This window comes from Protopterus annectens, chromosome 1.part1, assembly GCF_019279795.1.
Source record: "Protopterus annectens isolate FY-2018-M chromosome 1.part1, PAN1.0, whole genome shotgun sequence".
NCBI lineage: Eukaryota > Metazoa > Chordata > Ceratodontiformes > Protopteridae > Protopterus > Protopterus annectens.
The window spans coordinates 1,206,870,151-1,206,897,675 of NC_056726.1; the positions used below are offsets into that span (position 1 = coordinate 1,206,870,151).

The following is a 27,525-nucleotide window of genomic DNA, read 5'->3' on the forward strand; positions in this document are numbered from 1 at the left end:
CTTGTCTACCCAGCTGTTTTTTATTGTTTAACTACTTCTCTCCATGATATATGCTATGTAAGATACACTCACTACATCAGTGTCATCTTGGTGAGAGTTTGTGACAACAGGGTCCACCACATGGATACTTACCAAGACTTGAGGATGACTTCAGTTCCAGCAGTACTTTTCTATTTTTCTTGCTGATTTTACCATGTCTCCATCTGGGCTTCTTCTTTGGGGTGATCAGTATCCAGACAGACAACATACCAGCAGTCTGGTATGTAAAACAAGGAGAAACCAGATCTTGCACTTTCTGCAATGAAGCCACGAGAGTTTGGCAATGAGCGATGGCCTCTCACCATTTTCTGATTGCAACATGTGTTATTGGAAGGTGCAGTGATCTTGTAGAAAGGCATCACCTCCTCCCTTACAAGTGGTCCCTGAATCCAATGATAGCAAACAAAGTTTTCCATCACTGGGGTGAAATATGCTGCGATCTGTTTCCGACCCCACAAAACACCAAGTGCAGCCAGTACTTCACTGTACTCTCTCAACAGGCAGATATGATTTCCCCAAATAAGACATTAGCTGAGGGAGCCTCCATGGCTCTTAGATCAGATTCTGGATATGATTTCTCACCTCGCCAGGAGGCCTCACCCAAGTTTGTCCAATTGGAACTAACAGTTTGGTTTCTCCAGTTCCAGTGATAGAACGGTATGATTCTTTTTCTTTTGACATATTACTTATTCTTTCAGCCTCACAGAAATCATCGACTTGTAAGGTGTACCATAGCAAATAGAAAAGATTTGTCTTATGGGTGGAATCTCATAACACAGAACCTTTTTCAGCAATAGTGCCAGTTGTCTTATGATTCTTGTCTTTCTTGTTTTCTTCTGGGCCCAGCTTCTGTACTAAGATACATCTGGCAGCCATTTCATTCTTTCACATTGGGTTTCATGACTCTTCCTTAACCTTTTGCTAGTTATGTAAAGCATTTCTCAAAGGGACATTCTATTTGAGGCCTCCGTTAAGGAACCAACTCCTCCTCCTTGTGATTTAATTTTTCTCACAGAAGTCTTGTCCAAACCTCCATTTGCGCCCACTGTAAATACAAAGCTTAAATTTATATTTTGGAAAACTGTTCTACTGGTTATAGTATCTTCGGCCAGGAGGGTTTGTGAATGTCACTCCTTAACCTTAATCCATCCGTATATTATTTTCACAAGGACAACTTTACCCTAAGAACCAATCCTTCATTTTTTCTGAAAGACTCTTCTGAGTCTTATTTTCTCACAGCGGATACACCTCCCAGTATTTTTTTTTCAAACTATCAAAACAAATGTAAATAGTTTTCATACTTTAAATGTGCATAGGCAACTTCATTTCTAGCTTCACAGGACTGCACCCATCAGAAAAGACAATTGTTTGTGTCCTTTGCCCGTAACATACTAGGCACAAAAGTCTCTAAGATTTCCTGTCTAGATGGCTGTTGGATTGTATTTCCTTTATCTGTAGTTCTCAAGGTACATCTTTGCCCATGAAACCCAAGGCTCATTCCACTAGACCGGTCTCCACATCAACAGCTTTTTTTCAGGGCCTTGTCCATGTTTGAAATCTGTCAACCTGCCACTTCATCTTCAGCCCATACCTTTGTCAAACATTACAAATTAGACCACATGTCCAAAGTCAGAGCTTCCTTCAGGGCTTCCAGCCTGAAGGGTCTCCTGTCTTAAGGCCACCCAGGATTGTAGTAGCTGGGGATTCTGACCCACATGTCTGATTGGACGGACTAAATGAATAGGATATGAAGGTTATGTACTTACAATAACGATAGATCCTTTCATTCTAGTCCATCTGATATGACAGCTCATCCTCCTTCCCCCACCTTTATGTCCTAAGATCTGCATCCTAAGTCAAAGGCAGTACAAGTGTGCTTCACAATAGGCGACAAACTCGATCTGAGTCAGTCAGAGGGGAGCAGAGCATTATGGGAAATACTTTAGGAAGGGGTCATGGCTATAACACTGAATATGATGGATTAGATCCAAGCTAAGGCTTGCTGACCCATATTTCATATCAGACAAAATGGAATTGAAAGGATCTATCATTATGTTAAGTACATAACTTTTGTATATTGCTTAACCAGTTTATGTGATGGTACATAGTTTACTGCTGTACCCTGTGCTTTATCTTCATTAATTTTGTATCCCAAAAAGACTTGAAACTGTCTATGTCCCACAACACCGAAATGTCTTTTTCTGGATTTATCAACTACAAAATAATAACTGAAAACAAAGCTAACTTTTCTTAATTACCATGGTAGTTACGTTATTGAATTGCTGAGTCCCTTATTTTCTTTTCCAGTGGCTCTAAATATAAAGCAAGTAACAAAGGAGAAAGAGGACACCCTTGTTTTGTTCAAAAGAGGCTTGTCGGAGGGGAACCTCCCACCGTACCTTTCAACTCTACAGATTTTCACAGAATGTCCAGATTTTTTGCTTTATATTTTTGGTCTGTTTTCTCATAAATCTGTGTTTTTTTTGTCAAATTTTTTGCAAATAATTGAGCGTTGAAGTTAGAAATTAATGGCAAACATTTGAGTTTCAGACTTTACACCATTCGGAAAATTTATGCTAGTGCAAAAACTGTTATTCTATCAACTTTCGAAGTTTTTAAGAGCAATATTTAAAAAGTGGCCCTATTTTTGGACTTTTGTCCTGCATTATTTATGGCTTTGTCCAGATTTCTTGCTCTAACAGGCTGAGAGGTATGCCTCCCACCTTAATGCATCCTTCTAATACACCTAATTATTTTCTCAATTAATGCAAGTGCTTCCATTGCTGTACTAATAAAATCCCAGCTGACTCAATGAAATGCCTTCTTTGCATCAAGACCCACCTATATTAGTAGTATTTTCTTATATTCTTCTTCTCCCTGGATTATCATTTTTCTATTTTAGCTGTCAGTCATTTGTTTCCCCTCCACAAAACCACACTGATCCATATCTATCAATTTTGGTAACATCTCTACCATTGTCTTGCATAGCGTAGACATATATACTTTATAGTCATAGTTTAAAATTGAAATGGGTCTATAAGAAGTTGGGTGTGAGGGGTCTTTACCATCTTTGGATAATACATCCACAACAGCTCTCTTCTAAGATGTTGCTGCTTCCCCTTCTTTTAAAATACTGTTAAACAAGTCATCACTTTCTTCCCTCCTAATGTTCAGACTTCCACAGGAATACCATCTCTTCCTGGAGATTTCTGTGTAGATTGATTCTACATCATCATTTTTAATCTCATCTCTTCCTATCTTAACTATTAATGTTTGAGCCTCCTCTTCCTCTAACCTTGGCATGATTAAGTCCTCCATAAATATTTCCATTTGTGCTTATTCTTAGTTTTCACATTCACCTGCTTTCTACAAATTTTCATAAATTTTCCAGAATATTTCTAATGTCTCTATAGGATGTGTGGTTATTTTTCTTGTCACAGACTTCCTACGTTTGGTGACAGTCTCTTATACTATCTGTTGCCTGTGTCATTGTACTAAAACTGTGTTGTGCTCTGAAGTTGTTGTCAAAAGCAGTTACTTAATAGTCTTTCTAAACTCATGCATATTATTTAAATACTTCCTTATTTTTTTTCTTTAGTACTCTGCAGTTGCAGCTCCTTTTGTGAGGTTGCCCTTATTCTGCAATACTTTATCCTTTGTCATTCCCTGTAAATAATTCCTATTACTTCTTAACCATATTTCTTTCTCTGCTATTTCTGCTGTATTTCTAAACTCCCATTTCATTTTATCCAACTCACTAAGTATCCTTTTTGAAGAAATTTATATCTTTCCTAGTATCTCTTAAATAATTTCCAATACTCATTCCTTAAATTCCTTGCTTTCTAACAGTTAAGTAGAAAAACACAAGGGTCTCATTTTTACTTCATTACCCTGCATTTGTATGTTAGTTTATATCAGTACATGATCTAAAATAGTTATTGGATATGTGTCGAAGCTTTTAATTAAATGCACATGCTCCTGTGAAATATACTTTCAGTCTAGTTTAGCCTACTTGTATGTTGAGGAATAATATGTACATTTTATCTTGAATTCTTGCTGCTGAATTTATGTCGTCCATACCAATGTTTCGCATAAATTTTTTCATAAATCTGCCATTGTTTGTTGTGTTTTATGCCCTCCGTGTTGCAAACCAAGTTCTAGTCCCCACCAGTAAATAATGTTGCATGCTGAAAGATGATTATTTCTCCCAAAATTTCCTTAGGCTCCATAACTGCAGTTTTTGTAAGACTATAAATACATGCCAGCATAATCCTCCTCCCTTGCCAGTAGCCCTTACTACCACAGTCTAACATTATTGTATCTGATTTATTTATTTATTTTTTTGCTCTTCCCTCACTATTGGAGCCCTTCTAGCAGTAAGTATTATTACTCCTTTTTTCCTCTGTCCCTGATATTATGCTGAATATCCATACTGAAATCCTTTCTTCATCAAATTCACATGCTTATTTCTATCCAGATGCGTCTCCTGCACCCTACATTTCTTAATGTAAAATCAGTACTCTTTTCTTTTTGTCTATACCTGTAAAGCTGTTTACATCCCAAGATAATATGGACAGAGTAGAAAGCTATTGCTTCCACATATTACATGTGACAGTTCTTTTGAATGTACATTTCCAAGTTTTGTCTTACATTTACATAATGTTTGACAGGCTCATCTTTTATACAGTTGTTTCTTCTCATTTCCCTTTGAACCTATGTCACATTTAGACTTTTTGCTTTAATGAAAACCATCAAACAAAAAAGTAATACATATTCAAAACCATGCCCCAGCCCTTATTAGCTTACAACAAACACACAAAACTATGTGCATTTTCAACAAATGAAGTTTAACCCTCCAGATAGAAACAGTCACCCTAAATCGACAGCTGTAGTCACAGGCATTACCTAATCTAAAATTAAGGTTATTCCTGCTGCATGTTTTACAGTCTGTGTTCCTAATTAACACTGATTACTGTCTGTATTTTTCTGTCTTTAGTCCTGATTGCTGCCTGTATTTTTCTATTTCTCTTCTCCTCCCAGATATGAAAAATAGCTTGCATGCTTATAAAAAAACATTAACATTTAGCCTTAAGAAAAAAGTGCACTGGGTGACTTAAAAAATATATTGTGCACAGTTCTGTTAAATGCATCAAAGTATTAAGCTTCTGAGGAGGCTACTTACCTCCCCAGTTTCAGACTTTAGTTTTAACTGAACTTCTTGCCAATGTATTTTTAAATTTTGCATTTCTCTAAACAAAGAGTCCTCAACACTCTCACGATTATTTGTTTGCACCTGCAGACAGATTGTCATCAAATAAAAGTAGTCAACAATGAGAAAAATAACAGCTAACAACTTTTTATATACTTGGGAGTCTTTGTACATTTCATCCAGAACATAATGTACAGAGATTTCATCTCCCACTGAGAGTATTTACTAATAGAAAAAAACAAGCAAACTTTTTAGATTCAAGAAACATAGCATGTTTCATACATTTCATCATTTTGTCTTTTTTTCAAGCCTATTTTCTTAAAAAAAAAATATCCCTTGCACAAAGGACGTCAATCCAGACATCCACCTATGTAAACAAGTGAACATTTTTATTGTAATTCTACAATGTAATTGGTACAGTTTTACACCCCATCCCCCAGCCCAGAAGCCTAAGATCACATGTTAAACCTTTGTTTTGTCCAGCCTTCCTGATCTTGTTATGGTGTAAAGTGAATATATCTTGTAACTAAGAAGAAGATACGTTTACTTTAATATCTCTAACATGTACTGCAGTAACTGAAAAGATACTCGCACACACATTTAAATTACTCACAGACTGCACACTGTACAATCTGCTTTACAATGTAACGTGCACATTATATCATGAAATGTTTTATACAAATATTAATAAGAATAAAAATGATTTAGTTACAGTTTTCCTTTTAGTGTCCTTTTAAACATCAGTGGCATAAAATGGGATATATGTTTTACAGTCCACCCATAGGTTTAACAAAGTCAATGAAATTCTAATCTTTCTCGGCCACTTTTTCGTACAAAGCCATTTTTCACAAATGTAATAGATGTTTTCTAGTCTTCTACTTACTCACTAATTTCAGGGCTGCTGATCTTCTTCTTGATCATCTCCATCTCCCATCACAAGACTGTGGATCAATTCCAAGGTAGTCCTTATTCTTCAACTCCTGTGATGTTCTTCGTCTCACATTGCTGCAGTCATAACCTGTGGGGGTAGTCCGCTGTCCTCGGTCGGCCCGAATACCAAAGTGTTAGGCTGGCGTCGGTCATGGGCGCTCAGATCTGACGTCAGTACGCAGTAGTACTTAAGCACATGACCGACGCCATATCCTCAGTCTTTCTTGCCGCATGGTCCGAAGCAGAAGCAGCGTTTGCAAGTGCCGTTCGGCGTCCTGAAATTTTCGTATTTCGAGTTTCAGACCGAAGACCAAGTTGGGCTAAGTACCCCGTTGGGGAATATTTTTGTCTCTTCTTGCCTCAGTTAATCCGGATGTCAGAAAAAGTTAATAATTGTATTTCTTGTGGGAAACAGATACCTCATAGGGACTACCACTCTCTCTGTATTCCTTGCTTGGGGCCTGAGCACGACGTAGTCGGGTGTCGCTTTTGCACTAGATTTAATAAGCACACCATTAAACGCAGGTTAGATTGTGCTAGGCTTGTTTTCGGTAAGCGGTGTAACTACAGCATGCCGTCGGATCCTCCGACGCCCGCTACCGCAAAGAAGTGAAAAGATAAATCGTTAAAGTCTAAGCAGGATGAGTCGTCCGTTGCGGACGCCGGTTCTATGGAAACTACAGTTGAATCTGTGGATCCAGCCGAGGTTTCAGCTGAATCACAGGGGGACCCTTTAATTTTACAGGAATTGCCCTCTCAGGAGTTAGGTCAGGCCGAGGGGGGCTTCTCAAGTTTCTGTAGTTCCATCATTACAAAAGGTTATTAGGCCTTCTACTTCTGTCACTAAAGGCCCTACTAAAGCTAGACCTGGTCTTTCTGGCACAGGCATCAGCCCTAGTTCTTCGGGCTCTGTTTTAAAAAACATATGCTGAAAATGGCAGAGGATTTGATTACTTTAATCAGGGGTTCTATGCCCCCTCCAGACAAGAGGCCTAGGGTGGAGACAGTTGTGGAGGGGTTGGAGCATTCCTCAGATTACTCTGAGTCTTCAGCTGAGGACATTCAGGATTTTCCTCCCTATTCTGATTCGGATGCAGAGGATTCCTGTCCTTCTGGTTCTCCTCCAGAGGATTTTTCCTTTTCTGAAACCCTGCACTCCATGAGGGAGCATTTTAAGTGGGAAGGTCAGGATTTTTCAGATTCTCGTAAGAGGCTTAGAGAATTTTTGTTTTTGCCACAACATAGACCTTTGGCTATTCCCCCTGTTTTAGATGTTGTTCAGGATGTTTTTTCTGAAGCTTCCCTTAATCCTGATTCTTTACCCCCTGCCCCTGTCAAGCCAGACAGGTATTACAGAGTTCCTGAGGCTCATAAATATTTGTATAAGAGTCCTAGAGCTGACCCGGAAACTATTAGTCAAGGACCTAAGGGTGTCAGGGCTTCTGTAGTTAAGAATCCAGTACCTCTGGATAAAGATTCTAGGGCTTTGGATAGGTGGGGTAAAAAAGTGTATACCTCCTCCACGCTAGCTATGAGGGCTTTAAATTGCCAGTTTCATATGCTGAAGTATCAGAACTTTCTGTTAAGTCAGTTGAAATCTAAGGTAGATGCTTTAGCTGAGGGTATAGAGTGTAAGGAATTGCAGGACTTAGTTCATGCCTCTGATCAGGTTGGTAAGCATTCCTTGCAGTGTGGCTTTGATGCTCTTCAGGCTTCTTCCAGGGTGGCTGCCACTGGTTCAGTTATTCGTAGGCATGCCTGGCTTAAGGATCAAAATTTGTCAGAGCATGTTAAAGCTCGAATTTTGGATGCTCCTCTTCAATCTGAAGTTCTTTTGGTTCTCCTGTGGAGTCAGTTTTGAAAAAATGGAGGACAAAGCTAAGTCCATGCAGACGGTTAAGGAATTTTTACAAGTGCAGCCCCCTAAGTTTAGCAGAAATTGGCCTGCAAAAGGATGGTCTTACCCTTCTTCCGATTTTCAGTCTAAGGGCAGGTCTAGACGTGGTAGAGGCAGAGCTCATGCTCAGGGTTCTTTCAGACCTAGGACTTGGAGTTCTCCTGCACAATCTTCTGGTGAGGGCAGGGGTCAGCCTTTTCGTAAGCAGACCCAATGACCTGTATCTCCAGCTGCCAGATTCTTCCTGTCTGGCAGCTCCTCTAGGAGGAAAGTTGGCACTTTTCAAACAAAATTGGCTTTTGGTCACCCAGGACAAATGGGTGTTGGACATTATAAATCAAGGCTACAAGTTTTATTTTCATACCTTGCCTCCTTTCAAAGGCATGCCAGATGTACCTCCTCAGCAAAGGCTGGAGGCTCACAAACAGATTTCTTTACTTTTACAAATGGGGGCTATCCAGGTGGTACCTCCGTTAGAAGTAGGCCTAGGATTTTATTCTCGCCTATTCCTTGTGCCAAAGAAAGGAAACACTTGGAGGCCAATTCTGGATTTGTCCGTTCTCAGTACATACCTAGACATTCCAAAGTTCAAGATGTTAACTTTACAGCAACTTCTGCCTCTGCTAGGCAAAGATCACTGGATGGTAACTCTGGATCTCAAAGAGGCTTATCTTCACATTCCTATCAGGCCCAGCTGCAGGAGATTCCTGCGTTTGGCTGGTACTTTTCATTATCAGTTCTCTGCATTGCCCTTTGGCTTATCTACTGCGCCCAGGGTGTTCACAAAGGTCCTGGCTTCTGTGATAGCCTTCTTAAGACTGAGAGGAATACAAATTTATCCTTATCTGGACGATTGCCTGATTCTTGCTCAAGACAAAGTCAAGTTACTTCAACATCTACAGTATGTAATGGCAGTTTTAAGGTGCCTAGGGTATTCTGTGAACGAAACAAAGTCCAGTCTAGTACCCTCTCAGGACATGTGCTTTCTGGGTGTAAGACTGAATACAGCCTCTCAGATGGCCTTTTTGACCCCGGACAAACAAAGAAATCTTCACCTATACTTCCAGCAATTATCACTAATGTCCAGGCTGACTGCAAGGACAGTCCTTCAAGCCTTGGGGTTCATGGCATCTTGCATTCTGGTACTTCCCAATGCCAAACTGCATATGAGGAAGCTACAATGGTATCTCAAGAGTGTATGGACTCAACACTGCCACGGTTTGGACACTGTCATTCAGATAATACCTTGCATCCAGAAGGAATTCTTGTGGTGGGCTCAGGAATGTCACCTAAACAAGGGACTCTCTGTGACCCGACCAGAGGCGAGTCAGATCTTAACGACGGATGCCTCAGACCTGGCTTGGGGAGCACACTTCCATGGGAAATGGATTCAAGACACGTGGCCTCCCAGACTACAGCATTTGCATATCAACATGAAGGAGATGTTAGCAGTCCAATTTGCCCTGATGGCCTTCAAGGATCTACTCCAACCAGGACAGGTGTTGATTCAAACAGACAACACAACAGTCATGTGGTACATCAACAAGCAGGGGGAACCCATTCTTACCCTCTTTGCAGACAAGCTATGATTTTGTGGGAGACTGCTCTGAGTTTGCACGTCAATCTTCAAGCAAGGTTTCTGCCAGGAGCACAGAACTCCTTAGCAGATGTTTTGAGCAGACAAATTGTGGATCCCCACGAGTGGAAATTGTATCCTCATGTATTCCAACAGTTGACAGTGGCTTGGGGAACTCCAGACATAGATCTGTTCGCTTCTCCACTAAATTTCCAACTGCCAAAATTTTGCACAAAGATGTTTCACCCAAAAGCTTGGAAAGTGGATGCTCTATCTTTCAGTTGGAACAACCTTCACTTCTATGCTTTCCCTCCTCTGCCTCTCCTTCCCAAGGTACTCTTGAAAGTCAGACAGGACAAGCCTTGCATGATTCTAATAGCACCAGATTGGCCACGTCAGCACTGGTATCCTCTGCTGAGGAGTTTAGTACAGGAGCCTCCTTGGCCTTTGCCACCAATTCCACACCTGTTGTCCCAGGCAAGCAATCATTTTCTCAATGTCAGGGTACAGTCCCTGCATCTGACAGCCTGGCGTATTCTGTTTTAGATCCTGGGGGGTCTCAACTTCCTCAACAAGTTTTGAATGTCATTTTGGAAGCCAGACGGCCTAGTACTAGAAAAGTTTATGCGGATAAATGGAGGAGATTTTTTCTTTGGAGCACAGCAAAGAGCTTTGATGTTTCAGTGCCTAATTTGAGTTTTACACTACAGTACCTTACTGAATTATTAGACAAGGGTTTGTCTTTCTCCTCTGTGAAAGTTCATGCTGCAGCCATTTCTGCTCACTATGATTGTGACCCTCCATTATTTTCTCACCCTTTGTTTAAACAATTTCTTAGAGGGGCAAAGAACATAAGACCCCACGTAGAGCTCCTACTCCTTCCTGGGATCTCAATTTTGTGTTGGAAAAGCTTACTTTACCTCCTTTTGAACCTGCAGCTACATCTGAGTTGAAGTTTTTGTCTTGGAAGACTGCTTTTTTGTTGGCCATTACGTCTGCTAGGAGGGTATCTGAATTACAGGCTCTCATGGCAGTTGAACCCTTCCTGATATTCCATAAGGATAGGGTGTCCTTGCGTACTAACCCTACTTGTATGCCTAAAGTTATTTCTAATGTGGCCTTAAACCAGTCTATTCATTTGCCTACTTTTTATGCTGATCCCCAAAATAAAGGGGAAAAAGTCTTGCATTCTTTGGATATTCACAGGCAGTTACGCTATTATTTGAGCAGAACTAAAGAGTTCAGGCAGACTCAACAGTTATTTATTTCTTTTGCTTTGGGTTCGCAAGGGAAAGCTGTTTCAAAGCAAACTATTTCTAAGTGGATTGGCCATTGTATTGCTTTTTGTTATTCTCATCATGGAAAGGATGTTCCGGCTGGGATCAGACCTCATTCCACTAGGGCTACTGCCACATCTACTGCCTTTTTAAGGGGGGTAGCTACTAAGGATATTTTGGAGGCAGCTACTTGGAGTTCAGTGCACACTTTTACTAAACATTACCATCTCCCTCTTTATTCCAAGTCTAGGGCTGGGTTTGCCACTTTAGTTTTACAGGGCATGTTAGCAGCTCCTAATGCTTTTTAGTTTTGCCAGCCTCCCTTTACCTTTGCTTTGGGATTCTACCCACAGGTTATGACTGCAGCAATGTGAGACGAAGAACATAGTACAGTTTTGTACCTACCATAAATGTAGATGTTCGAGGATCCACATTGCTGCAGTCCAATTTTCCCTCCCTCCTTCCCCTCTATAGTTTGGGGTTGCTGTGTTTCTTTTGGGATAATTATTATTTTCTCTATATTGGTTGTTGGGTATTTTCTATTTTTGGCTATGGCCTTTCCTTTTTAGGCCTTCTGACATCTGGGGCAAGAAAGACTGAGGATATGGCGTCGGTCATGCGCTTAAGTACTACTGCGTACTGACGTCAGATCTGAGCGCCCATGACCGACGCCAGCCTAACACTTTGGTATTCGGGCCGACTGAGGACAGCGGACTACCCCCACAGGTTATGACTGCAGCAATGTGGATCCTCAAACATCTACATTTATGGTAGGTACAAAACTGTACTTTTTTTTTCTGTCTCACAAGCAGTTTATATGGAACATTGGAAAATGTTTTACCGGTAAAGTAAGAGAGTCCCCTTCTGCTTACTGGCTCACTCTTTGTTGGATAAACTTTTTATTTTGTTTTTAGCTGCATCAAGAAAATTATTTGATCCTCCAGGAAAAAATATTCTGAAGACAATTGCATACAGCAGCTTGATTCTCAATCCCTGCCACTTGACCCCCCCCACACACACACACACACTTAGTGGAATACATTTACTTTTCTTCTGCCTGGTGTGCAAATTGTAATCATTTTCCACAAACACTGTGTTGTCTCCAGTTGTAATACTTTTCCTTTCTGCAAGATTTTGTCAAGCTCAACTCTTTCTGCTGGTATGATTGCATTTTTACTGGTATATATCTTGGCTGCTTTCTCATGACCAGGTTTGGAGAGTACACATGATGCGCCCTCTCAGTTAACAAATCTTGCTGTGGAATGCCAATCTGGTTTCTTATTAGTACTTTCATGAAAGTCATACAGTCTGTTCCTTTCAGTTTGTCTGGTACAGCAGAATATCTCAGGTTCTGTCAGTATGCTATGTCTTTTAAGTCTTAACTGTTTTTTGAAATAGCTCTTCCTTACAAGCCTCATGCTCAGCCAGCCTTTTCTTCATTCCAGTTTCTGATTTTTGCAGTTTTATCAAATCATCTGAACAGCTACTTTAAGCTTCTTCTATTTTTTTCAAATGTTTTGTTATTTAAGTTTATATATTCGTTAATTTTTTTTATTTTAAGCAAGTCTGAGTAGATCTTATTTATTTTTTCCTCTAAATTACTTGAAGTCATCACATCTACCAAAGTTGCAACCTGAACTACTTTTTGTTGAACAGCTGTATAATTCTCCCCAGTCAAGGTTTTTTCTTCTCTTCTCTTCTCTTTTTTTTTTCTGGTTGATTTAATCTCAGGTTCTTCAAATTCCTTTCTTGGTGGCATCCGGGCTGCATAATAGCCAATGACTGAATTTTAGTACACAGACGGTTACATTGGCATTTTTTAACAGTTTCTGGTTTCACACTGGGAGACCTCAAATCAATCAGATAATCAGTCTTCAGCCATATTGGAATTCTAGAGTGGCAGATTTATGAGTGACATTATTGCACATTGTGCTCATAAGCATTGTGAAGATTAATAAGAAAGAGGATTCCTGCATTACTAATGTCATTGCTGTAGTAGGAGTTTTGCAGGTAAGTCTGTGTGAATTTCTTTTGGGTGTGTGGGTCTGCTTAACTTCTCTACTGCTTGTTTTTAGTAGTCATCATGTTTTGGATTAGAAGAAGGGGAGAGTGGATTGAGTATAGAAGTGTGTGTGTACTGGGAGGTGATTATAATACATACTGTGTTGGTTCTGCCCATAGCTTTAAGATAAGTACTTTTGACTGCTTCTGTGGAACTTCTCTTACTCTGTTAAAACATCATCTGGATAAATGGATGGATAACTGCAAGTTCATCCCCAGTTTGGCACCACTGGCCCTCATAGATAGGAAAAACGGTTTACTATTGAAATTCCAAAACTGCATCGGTCGACCAGTCAGAATGTTGACCCAAAATGCTTAATTCGGATCTTCGAAACAGCAGCCATGGCGAAAATGAATACATTGACATACATAGTTTGAGGTGTTTGACATAGCAGGAATTGACATCAGTCACCCATGCTATGCACATTAACATACAATTACACTCTGCAGTCATTGGTGCATTAATTGTACTATTTTGATGTTAATTGTGCTATTTTGCAGGGGACTATGCCCCCTGCACCCCCCACACCCCCTGCAAATTAAATATACCAACTCCAAGATCACACTACAGTGAGGAAATGGGCTAATTCCCTATTCCTGACTGAACTGCAATCTTTCTGCACAATGCCGAACTCAAGATATTTGAACTAAACTACCCATTCACTGTAGTGTAGTCAGTGTATTTTAGTTCGGCATTCTGCCCGTTTGAAAAGTGCCTTTCGACCACATGCCGGTCAAGCACAGGCCCTTCAGATATTTAACAGTAAACCAGGAAAAACATGTAATTACCCCAACATATCATTGTTTAGGTCATTTTTGGATATTCATATTGCAAAATATGACGGGTAATAATTACCAGGGAATGTAATGCTAGGCTTCTTAAGATCCTCACAGATCAGTAGTCTAATAAGTACCTATGACCCTATGACATATGTTAGGTGTGTGGATTTGCTTAAGTAAATTTGAGGATGTTGGGGAGGGGATGAGTGAGAGAGAAGCAAAGCAGGCCAATTAGGGTGAAACAATTCATCTGCCAATGTGTAGAGAAACTATGAACTATTGATTTTCAGCATATTGACGCTGCTGCAGTAACCCTAGCTGTATCGGCTATGTCCTCTCTTGCTCTCCCATTTTGGATACAATAGAAGAGTTTTCATGGGTTCTGTTCAAGCAGCTTTATTTAATACAAACACATAATTACTTAAGTTTACTGACTAACTTGTATACAAACTAACAGCTGTATTTGTGCATGCTATCACTGTGACTTCTCTTGCAAAATGGCCAAATGGAGTGCACGTCTGGGAATTTATATGTGCATGTAAAGCCTTGACATGCTTCTTAAAGGTACAGCGCACATCACTTGCACTTTGATCTACATCCTCCTAAGGAAATCACAACCAGACAGCTTCCAAACTTCAGAGCACTTTCCATGCACACCCAAACTGTCAGGCAGCTCAAGCTGAGATGACTAAAAGACAAGTGGCTAACAAGCCCTCCAAAGCTTTACTGCCACTGAAGAGTATGCTCCTCTTTTGTTGAGGATCGACGGTCAGCTTAGTGCGGTTCCTTTGCTGCACAGCTAAATTCCCTTTCAGGAAAAACCTTCCATTTTCTAAATATTGTTTGCTTTTTATCACTTTCCTCCTCAGGAAAGTTATTTTAAAGCTAAGAGTTTTATGTTTTAACAGACTGTCACGAGAATGTAGCGTACTTTTAAATGGGATCGCTTTTTTCCTGTCATTTTAAAATTTGTGTAAAGTAACTGAAAACATTTTTTCTGTGGAGAAATTCTGTTTATTTTATTATTTTATTTATTTATTTATTTTTTTGTGGCTGGCAAAGTGTTTTAAAGTGCTTTTTTACTGTATTTTTCTGTTTAAAAAAAAAAAAAAAGATGATTTTAAAGACTTGTAGTTTTTACTGGCATTTGCTGTTTGTCTTCCCTGGGAAAGAGGCACCATTTTGGCTTGACCATGGAACAAACTACTGGTTTCACTGTCTGTCCTTCTTACAGCCACAAAAAGAAAAAGTTAAGCAAACAGCCTTTGCCACCACAGCAGGCTAACAATTTGCCTCATTCATCTGTGACTCGGCTGTGGTCATTTGTTGTACATCAGACTACTTATTTTATTTATTTATTTTTTTACCTTGGATTCCTACTTATTTTTTTTTACCCTGGATCCCCCTGGTGTAACAACTACAGCCATTATGCACTAGGGTTAACCACCTCTGCTGCTGTTGGGTCCCCTATGTGGGAGAGGGAGAGTCACTCTTCTTGATCCTGGGAAAGGAAACAGGGAATGCTTCCCTGTTTAGTTAAAATGTACTCATCCCTGTGTAAGCTGTTGCTGTCATTAGTAACATGTTTGAGCCCATTTTTCCGGTCAAAAGGAAACAGAAAACTAAGCAGGTATCTACTCCTCCTCAAATTTTATTAGATAGGAGTAGTTTAGTGAGCCTGGACAGGAAAATGAAAGGACAGGTAAAGGGTTTTCTCCTCAGATTTCTGATTTACACTCTGAGTATAGCTCACTTTCTGGTTCTCCCTGTGGGATTTTTCTTTCTCTGAGATTTTTGTTAGAATAAGTCAGTGGAAGAACACTGAGGTTTTTCAGTCCCTCAGAAAATGAGTTGTTACAGCATAAATTTCCAGAACCTACATCCATTCCTCCTGTTCTGTCTGCTTTAGAAAATGTGTGTGTTACTGCCTGCAGTTTTCCTGATAGTCAGCCAGCTACCCCTGAAAAGGCAAATAGGATGTATAACGTTCCTTCATCTTTTGAGTTTTTATACACTATTCCCAAACCTGAACAAACAGCTATAGCTTTATTAGATCCCACTGCTGCTAAACACTTAGTTAATTCCAATCCTACTCTTTCTGATAAGGATGGGAAATTATTGACACATATGGGATAAAAATGCATACTCCTTCAACTTTGATTTTCAGAATTTAAATTGTCAAGTTCATATATTAGTTTTTCTGACTAACTGGGAAAGTATGTTTTATCTGCAGGTTCTTTGTATGAGGAAAAATCTGACTTTATTTTTTTTTCTATTGCACAGTTCAGTACTCAGTTTTTACAATGTGTGTATGACTGTTAATACTTCTTCCAAGGTTGGCCACTGGTAGTATTTTGATGAGGTTTGCATAGCTGCATTTTCAGAACCTCCCAGATTATGTTAAAAATGAGATTTTAAATTCCCCTTTGGCCAGAGATTTAGTTTTTGGCCCTTCCGCTGCAGAGGTGATCAAAAAGTGTGATGAAAGGGGTAAGCTGATAACATGGAATCTAGATTTTTCAGCTGTTCTTTTCCTAATTTTCTAACGGATTATTTAACTCCTCATCCAGTTTTAGCAAACAGCAGAATAAATAGTCTCAACAAAATGCAGGTAGATGGATATTTAAAAAGAAATGACAAGGGGTTCAAAAGAATACCCTCAAACCTCTCAAAACCAAGGACAGTCCAATGAGTCTGAATGACTAGTCAAGAGACCTTGTGCCCCCCTTCCTCCCTGCCCTTTTTTCCTTCCAGAAAGACTGAATCTCCATTTTTCTCTTGGGCACCAGATGGTTTCAGACAAATAGGTTATGAAGATCATTCATCAAGGTTAGAGATGATACTGGTTGAAAATTGCTCTTTTCCATGGGGTCGTTCCTCATCCTCCATATCAAACTCTTTTGTTTCCACTGGTTCTTCATCACCTGCTGTCACAACGAGTGATATCATCAGTTTCGTATTTACAGGTGGGGAAGGTTTTTGTTTTTATTAAAGAATGTTCTTAGTGCAAAAGAAGGAAAGAAAGAAAATGCTTGGAGACTATTTCTGGATCTTTTTTCCTAAAGCTGTTCATGATACTGTCCAGATTCAAAATGATATCACTTCACAACTTGCAGCGTCTTCTTCCTCTTTCAAGTTTCCTGGTAATGTTAGATGTAAAATATGCCTATCATGACATCCATATTCATCCAAACTTCAGATGTTTCTTAAGGTTTTTTTTGTGCTTTAATCACATTATCATTTCTGTGTCTTACTCTCTTGACTATCCACTGCACAGGGAGTGTTTATAAAGTGATAGCTCATTGCAGACTACAGGGTAGCTACATTTTTGCATATTTAGACAACATGCTTACCTTTGCAGTTTTTTCAAAGTGTCAGTTGTCTGTCTCTTGGGTGAGAGATCTCTTACACATGCTGGGATTCCAAGAGAAGATTTAAAATTCTTTGACTCCTTCACATAGGATTGTGTTTCTGTGATATAAACTAAACACCTCAGTTCAAAGTGCTTTTCTTCCATATCAAAAATCTGTCTATATCTAGATCTAGTTCGAAGGTTTTCAACTCAAACTTCTGTCACTGCAAGGTAAACCTCAGGATTTTGGGTCTCATGGCGTCTTTGATACTCTTGATACACTGAAAAGACTCCACATGATATGGTGTTGTCTGAAGTCACATTGGTCCCAGCACCAACTTCCTTTGTCTTTTCAAATCCCAGTGATGGGGTTTGTCAGAAGAGAAATCATTTGTTAGAGACAACAGATGCCCTTATAACCAGGTCACCCTTATTCCTCCCTGCTCCAAAGTAGTCAGTCATGACAGATGCCAGGGATTTTACTTGGGGAGCAGTTTCAGGGGGGATAGAAGTACAGGGTGTGTGGGACACCATGGACAGATGTAAGCACATAAATATCAAAGTGATGCTTGCCCTGATCAAGGTTCTCATCTCTCTGAATCATCTTTGGTCCCAGGAAGCTCTTCAGGTTGTTACAGACAATACCCCAGTCATATGGTATATCAACAAGCAGGGGGAAGGCAAGTCGTACCCCCCTTTGTAGACTAGTCTTACCAGCTTGGGATGTAGCTTCACAGAACAATCTCACTCCTCAGGCATCCTGCAAAATTGAGTGGTAGACTAAGCAGGTTCAGGGCCGACCCTTATGAATGGAAACTGTATCAGAAGGTATTCCAAGATTTGATCCATCTTTGGGGAGTTCCTCAAGTTGACCTGTTTGTTTCCTCTTTGAACACTCTGGCAAGATTCTTTTCCAAAACTCCTTGCAAGAAGGCCTGGAAAACAGATGCCTTTTCTTTAATTTGTACAGGAGTGTTCCTGTCTGCTTTTCCACCCTTTCCATTAATGTCCAGGGTATTGGTAAAGATTCAGAAGAAGTCTTTCAAGATCATTGTGGTGACACCCTTCTGGCCCAGGCAACCATGGTTGTCCCTTCTTTTGGAAATGGCCAGGGGCAATTACCACAAGCTTTCTCATAGACTGGATCTACTCACACAAGAACAGGGGTATTTGATACACCCCAACATCACTGAAATTCAGTTGACTGCCTGGATGATAGGCTTAATTTCTTTTAGGTGTCTGTTTACTGAGGATGTACTACAGCTACTAATTGAGGCAATAAAATTTGCTATTAGAAAATCATATATTAGCAAATGGAAAAGGTTTTATAGTTAGTGCCAACAACATAATCAGCACTCATTCAGGACCAGTTCTCTGATTTTAAAATATTTATGGGTGTTAGTATCCTGTGGCCTTTCTTATTCCTCTGTACATGTTAATTTATTGGCTATTTGAGCTTGTCTGCCCACGCATCCTCCTCTTTTAATGCAGTCTCATGTCAAACTGTTTTTGAAAGGAATTTTGCACAAGAGGTCTCCAAGTAAACCAGTGTCCCCTCCTTGGCATCTTACTTTTGTGTAAGAGAAGCTAACACTTGCTGCATCTGAACCATTTATTCCAGTTGACTTGAGGTTCTTAACATGTAAAATAGTTTTACTCATTGGTCTGACGTCTGCAAGAAAAGTGTCTGAGTTGCATGCTCTTCTTGTGAGTCAATCCTACCTCATGTTCCATAAGAACAAGGTTTCTTTTAGAAGAAATCTTTCTTTTATGCCTAGAATGGTATCTGAGTTTACTTTAAGCCAAACTACCCACCTCCTAATTTTTTTCCTGAACCTAAAAATGAGGGAGACAGCATACTCCATGCTTTGGATTTCCACAGACAATTAGGTACTGTCTTGACAGAACTAAATCTTTCAGATCTTTGGTTCAGTTGTTCATTTGTTGTGAAGGTAAGAAGGGATAACTTATGTCAAAACAGAGTGCTTCAAAATGGTTATCTAAAGCTATTATCTTTTGTTATACTCACCAGAACTGTTCCAGGCAGGGTCAATGGCCACTCTTCCAGGGCCTTAGCTTCATCTATAGCTTTTTGCAAAGGGTTGGATTTTGAAAGTATTCTGCTACTTGGTCATCTGTACATACTTTTACAAAGCAAAGCTTGATTCCTTCTCTAGGTCCAGTTCAAGGTTTGCTAGGACCTTCTTCCACCTCTCAAATGTAGTAAGCTAAGGCTACTGCAGCAGCGATCATTATGGTGAACATAGTACAGCTGTGTAAGTAACTTTGCCATAACAGGTGATATTTACGCAACTGTACTATGTTTATCATATTGACTACTGCTGCAGTAGCCACTCCGTCCCTCCCTCCAACCCCCTTGTTTTTGGTTTGTTTTTATGTCAGGGTGTCCCTCCCTCCAACCCCCTTGTTTTTGGTTTGTTTTTATGTCAGGGTGTGGATATTATTTTTTGTTCCTAGCACTGGCCTTTCAGAGCCAGCTTCTCTCTATCTTTTGGCAGAAAACCTCTGAAGGGCTTAGCACCCAAACCTGTCCTACAGCAGAGATCTAGCTGCCTGACAGTTTGAGCTCCTGGAAGGTGCCTTGAAGCTTTGTATGCTGACCGGCTGTCATATCCTTGGCAGGAAATAACCCATATAGCTAAGACTGCTGCAGCAGTGATCATTTGAGCATCTACTGTTATGGTAAGTATACTTACAAAGCTGTATTTTCCTACCGTTTTGTAAACAAAAATGTTACTGCAAAGTTTTAAAGAAAAAGAAAAAAAGTACAAAAAAACAGAAATAACTAGTCACAGATACAGTAAGCTTTACTTTATGCTTTAGCTTTGCTGTTCTAAGAATAAAGTAATTACTGTGGATTTTGCATTGTGATCCAGTAAAAGACCACTTCACTTGGTGAATGTAAAGCAGCAGCTGTATTTCACTAGGGAGCTCTATTAGAAATATTAATATTCTTTAAGTGAGTTTACTGGGGCCAGCAAACACAGTCGTCATTCTGTGTTATATTTATGTAATTATCTATCAACGTTTTGTTGACTGGGTTAGCCCCACTAAGCTAGTAGCCTATTTTCAGGGGTCTTTATAATACTGTGGGAAATTTGGCCAGGACATTGGGGAGCTTCTCCTTCTCTTATCAACAGGTGCTGTGCTATCGTTTACATTACCTGAACTACCACCAACTGAAGCAGATGGGGCCTTGGTTTAATGTCTTATCTGAAAGGTAAGCAGAAAACAGTAAATAAACTGCTTCATGTGATGATAATGAAAGTATTTGAAAGTACATTGCTTGGCCAGTTTATGGGATGTTAGAGGATGACAAGAAAATGGCAGTTAATTGTCCAGCTTGATTCTTGTTTGCAAAACTCCCAGATTCATCCAAAACACACACACTAAAACATGACCCCGATAACCTCTTTTCCATCACAACTCCTGCATTTGCTGCATGTCTAATGAAAAATCTTCAGAAATGTACTTGGGTTATAGAAATATATATGCAAACACTTCCTTGCAAAATTTTTAAACCTTCTACAATTTGTTTCTTATTTGGGAGCCTTACAGATTTCTTCCCATTGTTTCTTTGTAAATTGTCTTTCCATTCTCTTTTCACAGTTTTTTCTAACCTTCTTTGATGGAGTCTTATATTTATGCAGTATTTTATATACCTTTTTTACAGCATCTTCTTTACGATAGTTATCTAAAAGCACCAAAGCTGGGCTTTTACTTAGCATTAACCTTTCCCCTTCCTATTTGCTTATATTACATTATCAATTTTTGATGGAGAAAGCAGTCTATAACATGCAGTAGAAACCAATGCGTAGCATCCTCTCACCCTATTACCCCCCCCTCCGAGTTATTTACTTCCAGTACCTTGTTTTCTTTGCTAATTTCCTCCAGTAAATTCCAGCCCCGCTTGTGTATTTTCTATACCATACTTGCAAACTTCACTTGAAAAAATCTCCGTTTTCCATTCCCTTGCTGGTTTTGTTTTTAGAATTCTTTTCTGCTAGTTTCTAAAGGTAATATCCTATACGGTTGTTAATAGGTTCATAGGTAGGTACTAGGCTGTTGGCCCTAGGGCCTATACAAGCCTAGCCAAAAATGTACCCTGGCTTTCGCCACTCAAGAAAATTATTTTCCTGTGCCCCTGTCAATCAGAACCACAGAAGTGATCCCCGGGGTGAATTTCCTATTACCCATCCAATCATCAAGATTTTTCTTGGAGTGCTAATGAGGAGCTGTGTTTGACATAGATATGTAGTCTGTTCCAGAGTATGGGAAGTCTCTGGGACAGGAATCTATCCCTCCAGCATGTTCTGTTTATTGTGGTGACAAGGTTTAGTTCCCTAGAGTGTGTAGCTTGGAGGGATTGGGATTTCTTTAAGTGGAGCATGTCCAACAGCTCTAGGTTTGACATAGCTTTGTATGTTAGGCAGAGATCGCCTCTGAGTAGGCGATATGCGACAGAGTAAAGCTGGAGTTTTTTGAGACGGTCTGCGTAAGGCATCTGTTTGAGGCCAGTTATCCTCTTTGTGAGATATTTTTGCGGCCTTTCCAGTTGTTGTAGATGTCTTGTGAGGTACATACCAAAAGGGGCGTTGAACTCTATAATGGGTCTAATGAGTGATGAGTAGAGGGGAACAATGACCTCTTTTTTTCTGGATGAGAAACCTTTTGTGATGAGGTGTGCCACGTAGAAGGATTTCCTGACCACTTTGGCGATGTGATTATCAAAGGAGAGACTACTGTCCACCTGTGTCCCAAGGTCTCTTATCACACTTTCGGTGTTAAGTAGACTACCGCTTATGTGGTAGTTCATGGGTACAGAATTTTTAACAAAGGGGATGACAATGCACTTTTTGGCATTGAGCTTGAGACCATGTCTTTGTCACCAGGCATCTGTCTCAGTGAGGCCCTTTTGTAGGATGTCCACATCGTTAGGAGTTTCAATTATGGCTCCTAGTTTGCAGTCATCTGCAAATTTAGTTAGCCAAAGACCTTCTGTGTTAGCCTGTACTTCAGAGAAGTAGATACCAAACAGGAGAGGACCCAGGACTGAACCCTATGGTACTCCACTTGTCACTGGTCTGAAGTCTGATTTGGAGTTTGCTACTTTCACAGTGTGGGTTCTTTCAGTAAGCCAGTTGGCAACCCATCTTGTGACATAGGGATTTATACCTAGTTTAGTGAGTTTATCTGTAATTCCAGAGTGGAGGATGGTGTCAAACGCCTTGACGAGATCTAGATAGGCTGTGTGAACCACCTTACCCTCATCTATGGCTTTGGTGACCACTTCAACAAAGTCTATCAGGTTTAGGAGACATGATCTGCCTTTTACAAACCCAAACTGTGTGGGGTCCAGGGTTTGGAGATTTCCAATGTCTTTGTTTATGAGTTCCATGATGATATGTTCCATGGCCTTGCAGATGAGGCTCGTCAGGCTAATGGGGCGGTAGTTCCCGGGGTCTGTTGTGATCCCCCTTTGTGGAGTGGGATAACTGTCGCGGTGCGCCATTCAATGGGCACAAAGCCTTAGGTGAGGCTATGATTGAACAAGGTACTTAGGTGGGGTTGCCAGTTCATTCTGTAGTTCATGTAGAAGGCAGCCTGGGATGTTGTCAGGTCCCATGGATGCTGTGTTCTTGGCTTTGGAGAGTGAAGTTTTTACCTGTGCAGCTGTGATTACAGGAAATTTGCATTCTTCCGGTATAAAGATGGGCCCTTTTGGGGGGTGAGAGGGGGGTAAAGTTAGCACTGAACCTATCTGCCGGGATGTTGGCAATATCAGTTGGTTCTGTATATTTAGTGTCATTGTGCTGTAACTCAGAGCAGATCTGAGTGTTGCCATTGAGATTTTTGACATAGCTATAGAATGCTTTGTGGTTGTCTTTAGAATCAGTGGCAATTTTATTTTCATAACTAGCTTTGGAGGATTTTATGAGGGATCTCAGCTTCTTACTGAAGCTGACCAGGGAGTTCCTACAATCGTGGGATTTTACTCTTTTTTGCAACAGTTTCTTTCTTCTGTTGTAGAGTTTGTTTATGGCAGAAGACCACCAGATTGGCTTCCTTGTTTTGGAGGATAACATCTTGGTTCTGTTAGGGATAGCACGATCCATGCACTCATGTAAGTGCTTATAAAGTGCATTTGTGTAGGATTCAGCAGTCGTACCTCTATTGTCCATCTGCATGGGTGTCATGAAGTTTGCCACTTCTGTCTTAAGAAGCGTGAAGTTGGCTTTGGAGAAATTTTTTATGGTTGTTTTCCTAATGGGGGGTGGGAGCGGGATGTGGATGTCTAGGGTGATTAGCTTGTGGTCGGATCTGACCAACGAGGAGCTGACCTCTGGTGTGGAACACCGGTCACCCATGTTGGTGATGACCAGGTCTAGGATATTGCTGCCTCTGGTGGGGGTGTGGATAAGTTGATCCAAAGATTTGGAATTGATGATTTCCAGAAAACGTTGAGCAAAAGAGTTGGTACACGAGTAGTTTTCCCAGTTAATGGTGGGGTAGTTGAAATCACCCATTATTAAAGTATTGGGTTGTACCTTAATATTTTCCAGTGTATCAAGAAAAGAGGAGTGGGAATCCTGGGGCATGGTGGGGGGGGGGGTCTGTAGCAAGCTACAATCTGGATTGCGGTTTTGCCCAGAGTTAGTTGAACTTGGATAATCTCGGATGCATTATGCTTAGCAACTAGCCTGGAGTTGTGGATATCCTTAATGAATATGGACATGCCTCCACCTTTAGTGTTTCGGTCCGGGTTTGGTGGCCGAAAGGTGTGGTATGAATTATAGCCTGGTAATGCAGGGGTGCTCTGTGGAGCTTTGAACCAGGTCTCTGTCATTGCACAGATGTCATTGTTCTCCATTTTAAGGAGTGCCTCGAGTGAGTGCACTTTGAGGTTTAGACTTGTAGCATTGAGTAGCATTACCCTTAGATTTTGCTTGCTTGTACCTGTTACGGTGGTGAATTTGTCATTTGAACCTTGCCTAAAAAAGGCACTATAGTTAATATGACTTGCATCCAAAATCCTAGTCCCTGTTTCTCTCTTTCCAGAAGAACTTGCATCCAAAATCCAAGTCTGTCTTCATTTCTCAATTCCCCACTTCCAATTAAGTACTATTTTATTGTCATCTGTTTCCATTTTGATTTGTAACCTCTGACTTGAGTTATGTATATAAGTCTTAACTGTGTAGCTCTGAAGTACTCCTTCAAGTCAGGTAACTTTAAACCACTTTGTTCTCTGGGGAGAAATCAGCAGCTACTGTTGGAATATTGAACATTGAAGATCCTTTCATTTATTTCTGAGAGGGGTGTTTTGCGGATTTACTTAGTAAAACCCATTACTGTTCCTGAACTAGAGTCAATCTGTTGTTAAGGTGTGTATCCGTAATACTACAGCAGTAGGCAGTAACATATGAAACTTGCATTAGCTGGCTATTGAATCCCCTTAGCAAGATTTGTAGCAGTCATCAAACTGAAAGAATGCATGAAGTAGACATATATGCATCATAGTTAATGGATGGTCTCTCCGTATTCCCGTCAGTGCTGCCCTAGTGTTTACTGGACTTGTGTTACTCTTGTATAACAACATTTTACCACAGGAAAGTTGTGCTGTTTGTCTCATTATCATCCTCTTGTATGCGTATTTGTGGTGCATAGGAAGTGGCATTATGATGTCATCATACATGTCTACTACTCAGTGCTTGGTCTTTACCGCTGTTGTTTTACGTGTTTTAAAATTGAATGCCCTGATAGTTGTGGATACCAGCTTATTTCCAGGGTCTTTTAGTCCAACTAGAGTTATCTGATGTGAGCAAAGAAGTTATCTAAAGAGCATGTCTTGAGTAATGTTTATTTTTGTTAATTGCTTTGTTTCTTTGACCTGCAGATCGTCTAAAGAAGGAGGAAAAGACCCGTCAAGAGATGGAGAAAATGAAGAGGAAGCTCGATGGGGAAACAACAGATTTGCAAGATCAGCTGCTGGAACTCCAACAGCAGATTGAGGAGCTAAAGCTTCAACTGGCCAAGAAGGAAGAAGAACTACAGGCAGCACTAGCCAGGTGATAACAGCATAGGCTGTTGCGTAAAATCTGTAAATACTCTACACTGACTTGATTACAAAAGGGAGCCCAACACATCCTGTAATACAGACTGCACTAGTCTGGTGGTCGTTGGAGGCGAATACCTGTCACATGACATGTACACAGAGACTTTAGTAGGTGATTACAGCAAGAAGCCTAACACAATCTTTGACTGAGGCTGCACTAGCCAGATGACCCCTTGAGAGAATACGTGTCACAGGGCGTACGGTCACAGGAAAAGGCAGGCACAGGCTGCAGTATCTCAGTGTTTATGAAAAGGAATGTCTGTTACAGGACACACACAGTCACAGGCACAATCAGCAGTAGCCAGATGATCATGGGAGGAAACATCTGTCACAGAACATACTGTCAGAAGCAATGGCATGCATGGGCTGAAGTAGCCAGGTGATCTTGAGAGGTAATACTTGTTACAGGGAAACTAGTTACAGGAAAGGACATGCATAGGCTTCTGTAGTCTGGTGAGTATAGGAAGGGACCTGGAGTAGTCTGTAGCTTAGGCTGCACTAGCCAGGTGATCGTGGGGGGGGGACTGTCACAGGACACAGAGTCACAGGAAAGGGTGGGCACAGACTGCAATACCCAGGTGATTACTGGTTGAGAACTGGCACAGTATGTAGCTCAGACTGTTCTAGCCAATTGATCATGGAAGGGCTTGTCATGGTCTGCAGGTCGGACTGCAGTAGTCAGTTACTGGTCATGGCAAGGGGACTTGGCAGAGGCCTGGCAATAATATGGTGGAAAGTGATGTATTCTTTAAATCATTCTGCACTTGGCCATGTGATCAGAAGAAGGGAAGGAGATTGATGCTGTCTTTATATCTGATTAAGCTAGTCAGTTGATTATAGGATGGGGTGCGGTGAGGTCAAATCAAGCTGCGGCACCCAGGTGATCATTGAAGGAGTCTAGTAGAATGGTAAATCAGGCTGCACTACCCAAATGTTTGGGGGGAGATCTGGTATTGTGTGTATAACTCAAGTTTACCTTCTTTACTTTTGTTTAGTTTTAGTTTACGCATGGTGTGCTTGCAGCATAAAGTTTGCTCATCATAGTCTGCATGTCTATCTTTTTTTTCTTTTCTTAAAATATCTTGTTTCATGCTTTGTGTACAGTGTGCAGAACTGACTGCAAAACTGTCAGTATAAGTTCACCACAAATACATGCAAAAACATGAAGAAACCCCCATGGTCTGTCAAGGTTTTGTAGCTGCTCTCCCCTTCTGTCTTCCCCTTTCCTTCTTATTCATTCCCAAACATTTTGAACTCCTGTGATGACTTGTATTGTAGCACTGCCTCAGGAACTGCATTTCAGGACACTACCATCCTTAGTGTTCCTTCATTTATATCGACTTATCAACAGTTCAGTTGCCATGTATATCCCCATCTCATCTTGTTTATAATCTCTACCCTTTTGAATTTCCACAAAGTATTTTCCTTCCTGTTGTCAGTTTGTAAACTGTACTATTCTACCAGCCTAATTTCCCTTCTTTGCTGTGGTCTACAGAACTTGCACAAAATACTCCAGATACTGTTTTATTAATACCATGTAATGTTGAAGGATGACTTTAACATGTTCAGAATGCACTTGTATGCAGTTTACCCCAGTATCATTTTGGCTTTTGCTGCTGGCCTTTTACATTCCTTCTTTCATTTGTGTTTATTCCCAGATGTACTTACTTTCTAAAATTTCCATGCTGATAGCCTGCCTTTTCTCTCATATATATATATATATATATATATAATATATATATATATATATATATATATATATATATATATATATATATATATATATATAAATATAGAGGAGAAAAACCCAGGTAATTAAATAATTCTGCTTGAGTTGTAACATTTTCTAAATTTCTCTCTTTCTCTGTGTCTTTCTCCTTTTCCACTGCTAACATTTTCTGTTCTCTGAAAAAGCGTTCTTCACCCCACCCTCATCCTTATATTCTTCTCTACATATACTTTTCTTTTTTGGGGGAGGGCGTCTTATTTTATGCATCCTTAGCTTTTCTATTCCCCTTGATGATTTTCTTTACCTCACTGTTTAGCCAACTACATTGTTTACTTTCCTCTTTCTCAGAGGATTTCACTTCCTCAGACAGTGCATGTGTGTGTGTGTGTGTGTGTGTGTGTGTGTGTGTGTGTGTGTGTGTGTGTTTGCTTGTGTGCATCTGGAAATTCCACACCTCTATTCAAATAAGGTAGAAAGACCTGCCTAGGAGTGTGCTTTGATAAGCCGGACATCACTGTCATCTGGGCTCTTGTCCCCAGTT

At 40.3% G+C, this 27,525-nt stretch overlaps 1 protein-coding gene across 4 annotated transcripts in view; it reads left to right on the forward strand.

Moving 5' to 3' along the window:
* The window catches only part of LOC122809252 (myosin-10-like), a 3,714,157-nt gene that overhangs the window by 2,721,753 nt on the left and 964,879 nt on the right, over nucleotides 1-27,525 (forward strand). For all 4 annotated transcript variants that reach the window (XM_044080584.1, XM_044080595.1, XM_044080606.1 and 1 more), the window contains one exon: nucleotides 25,037-25,208. In XM_044080584.1, the coding sequence (XP_043936519.1) occupies nucleotides 25,037-25,208 (172 nt within the window). The remainder of the gene's footprint in view (nucleotides 1-25,036; nucleotides 25,209-27,525) is intronic.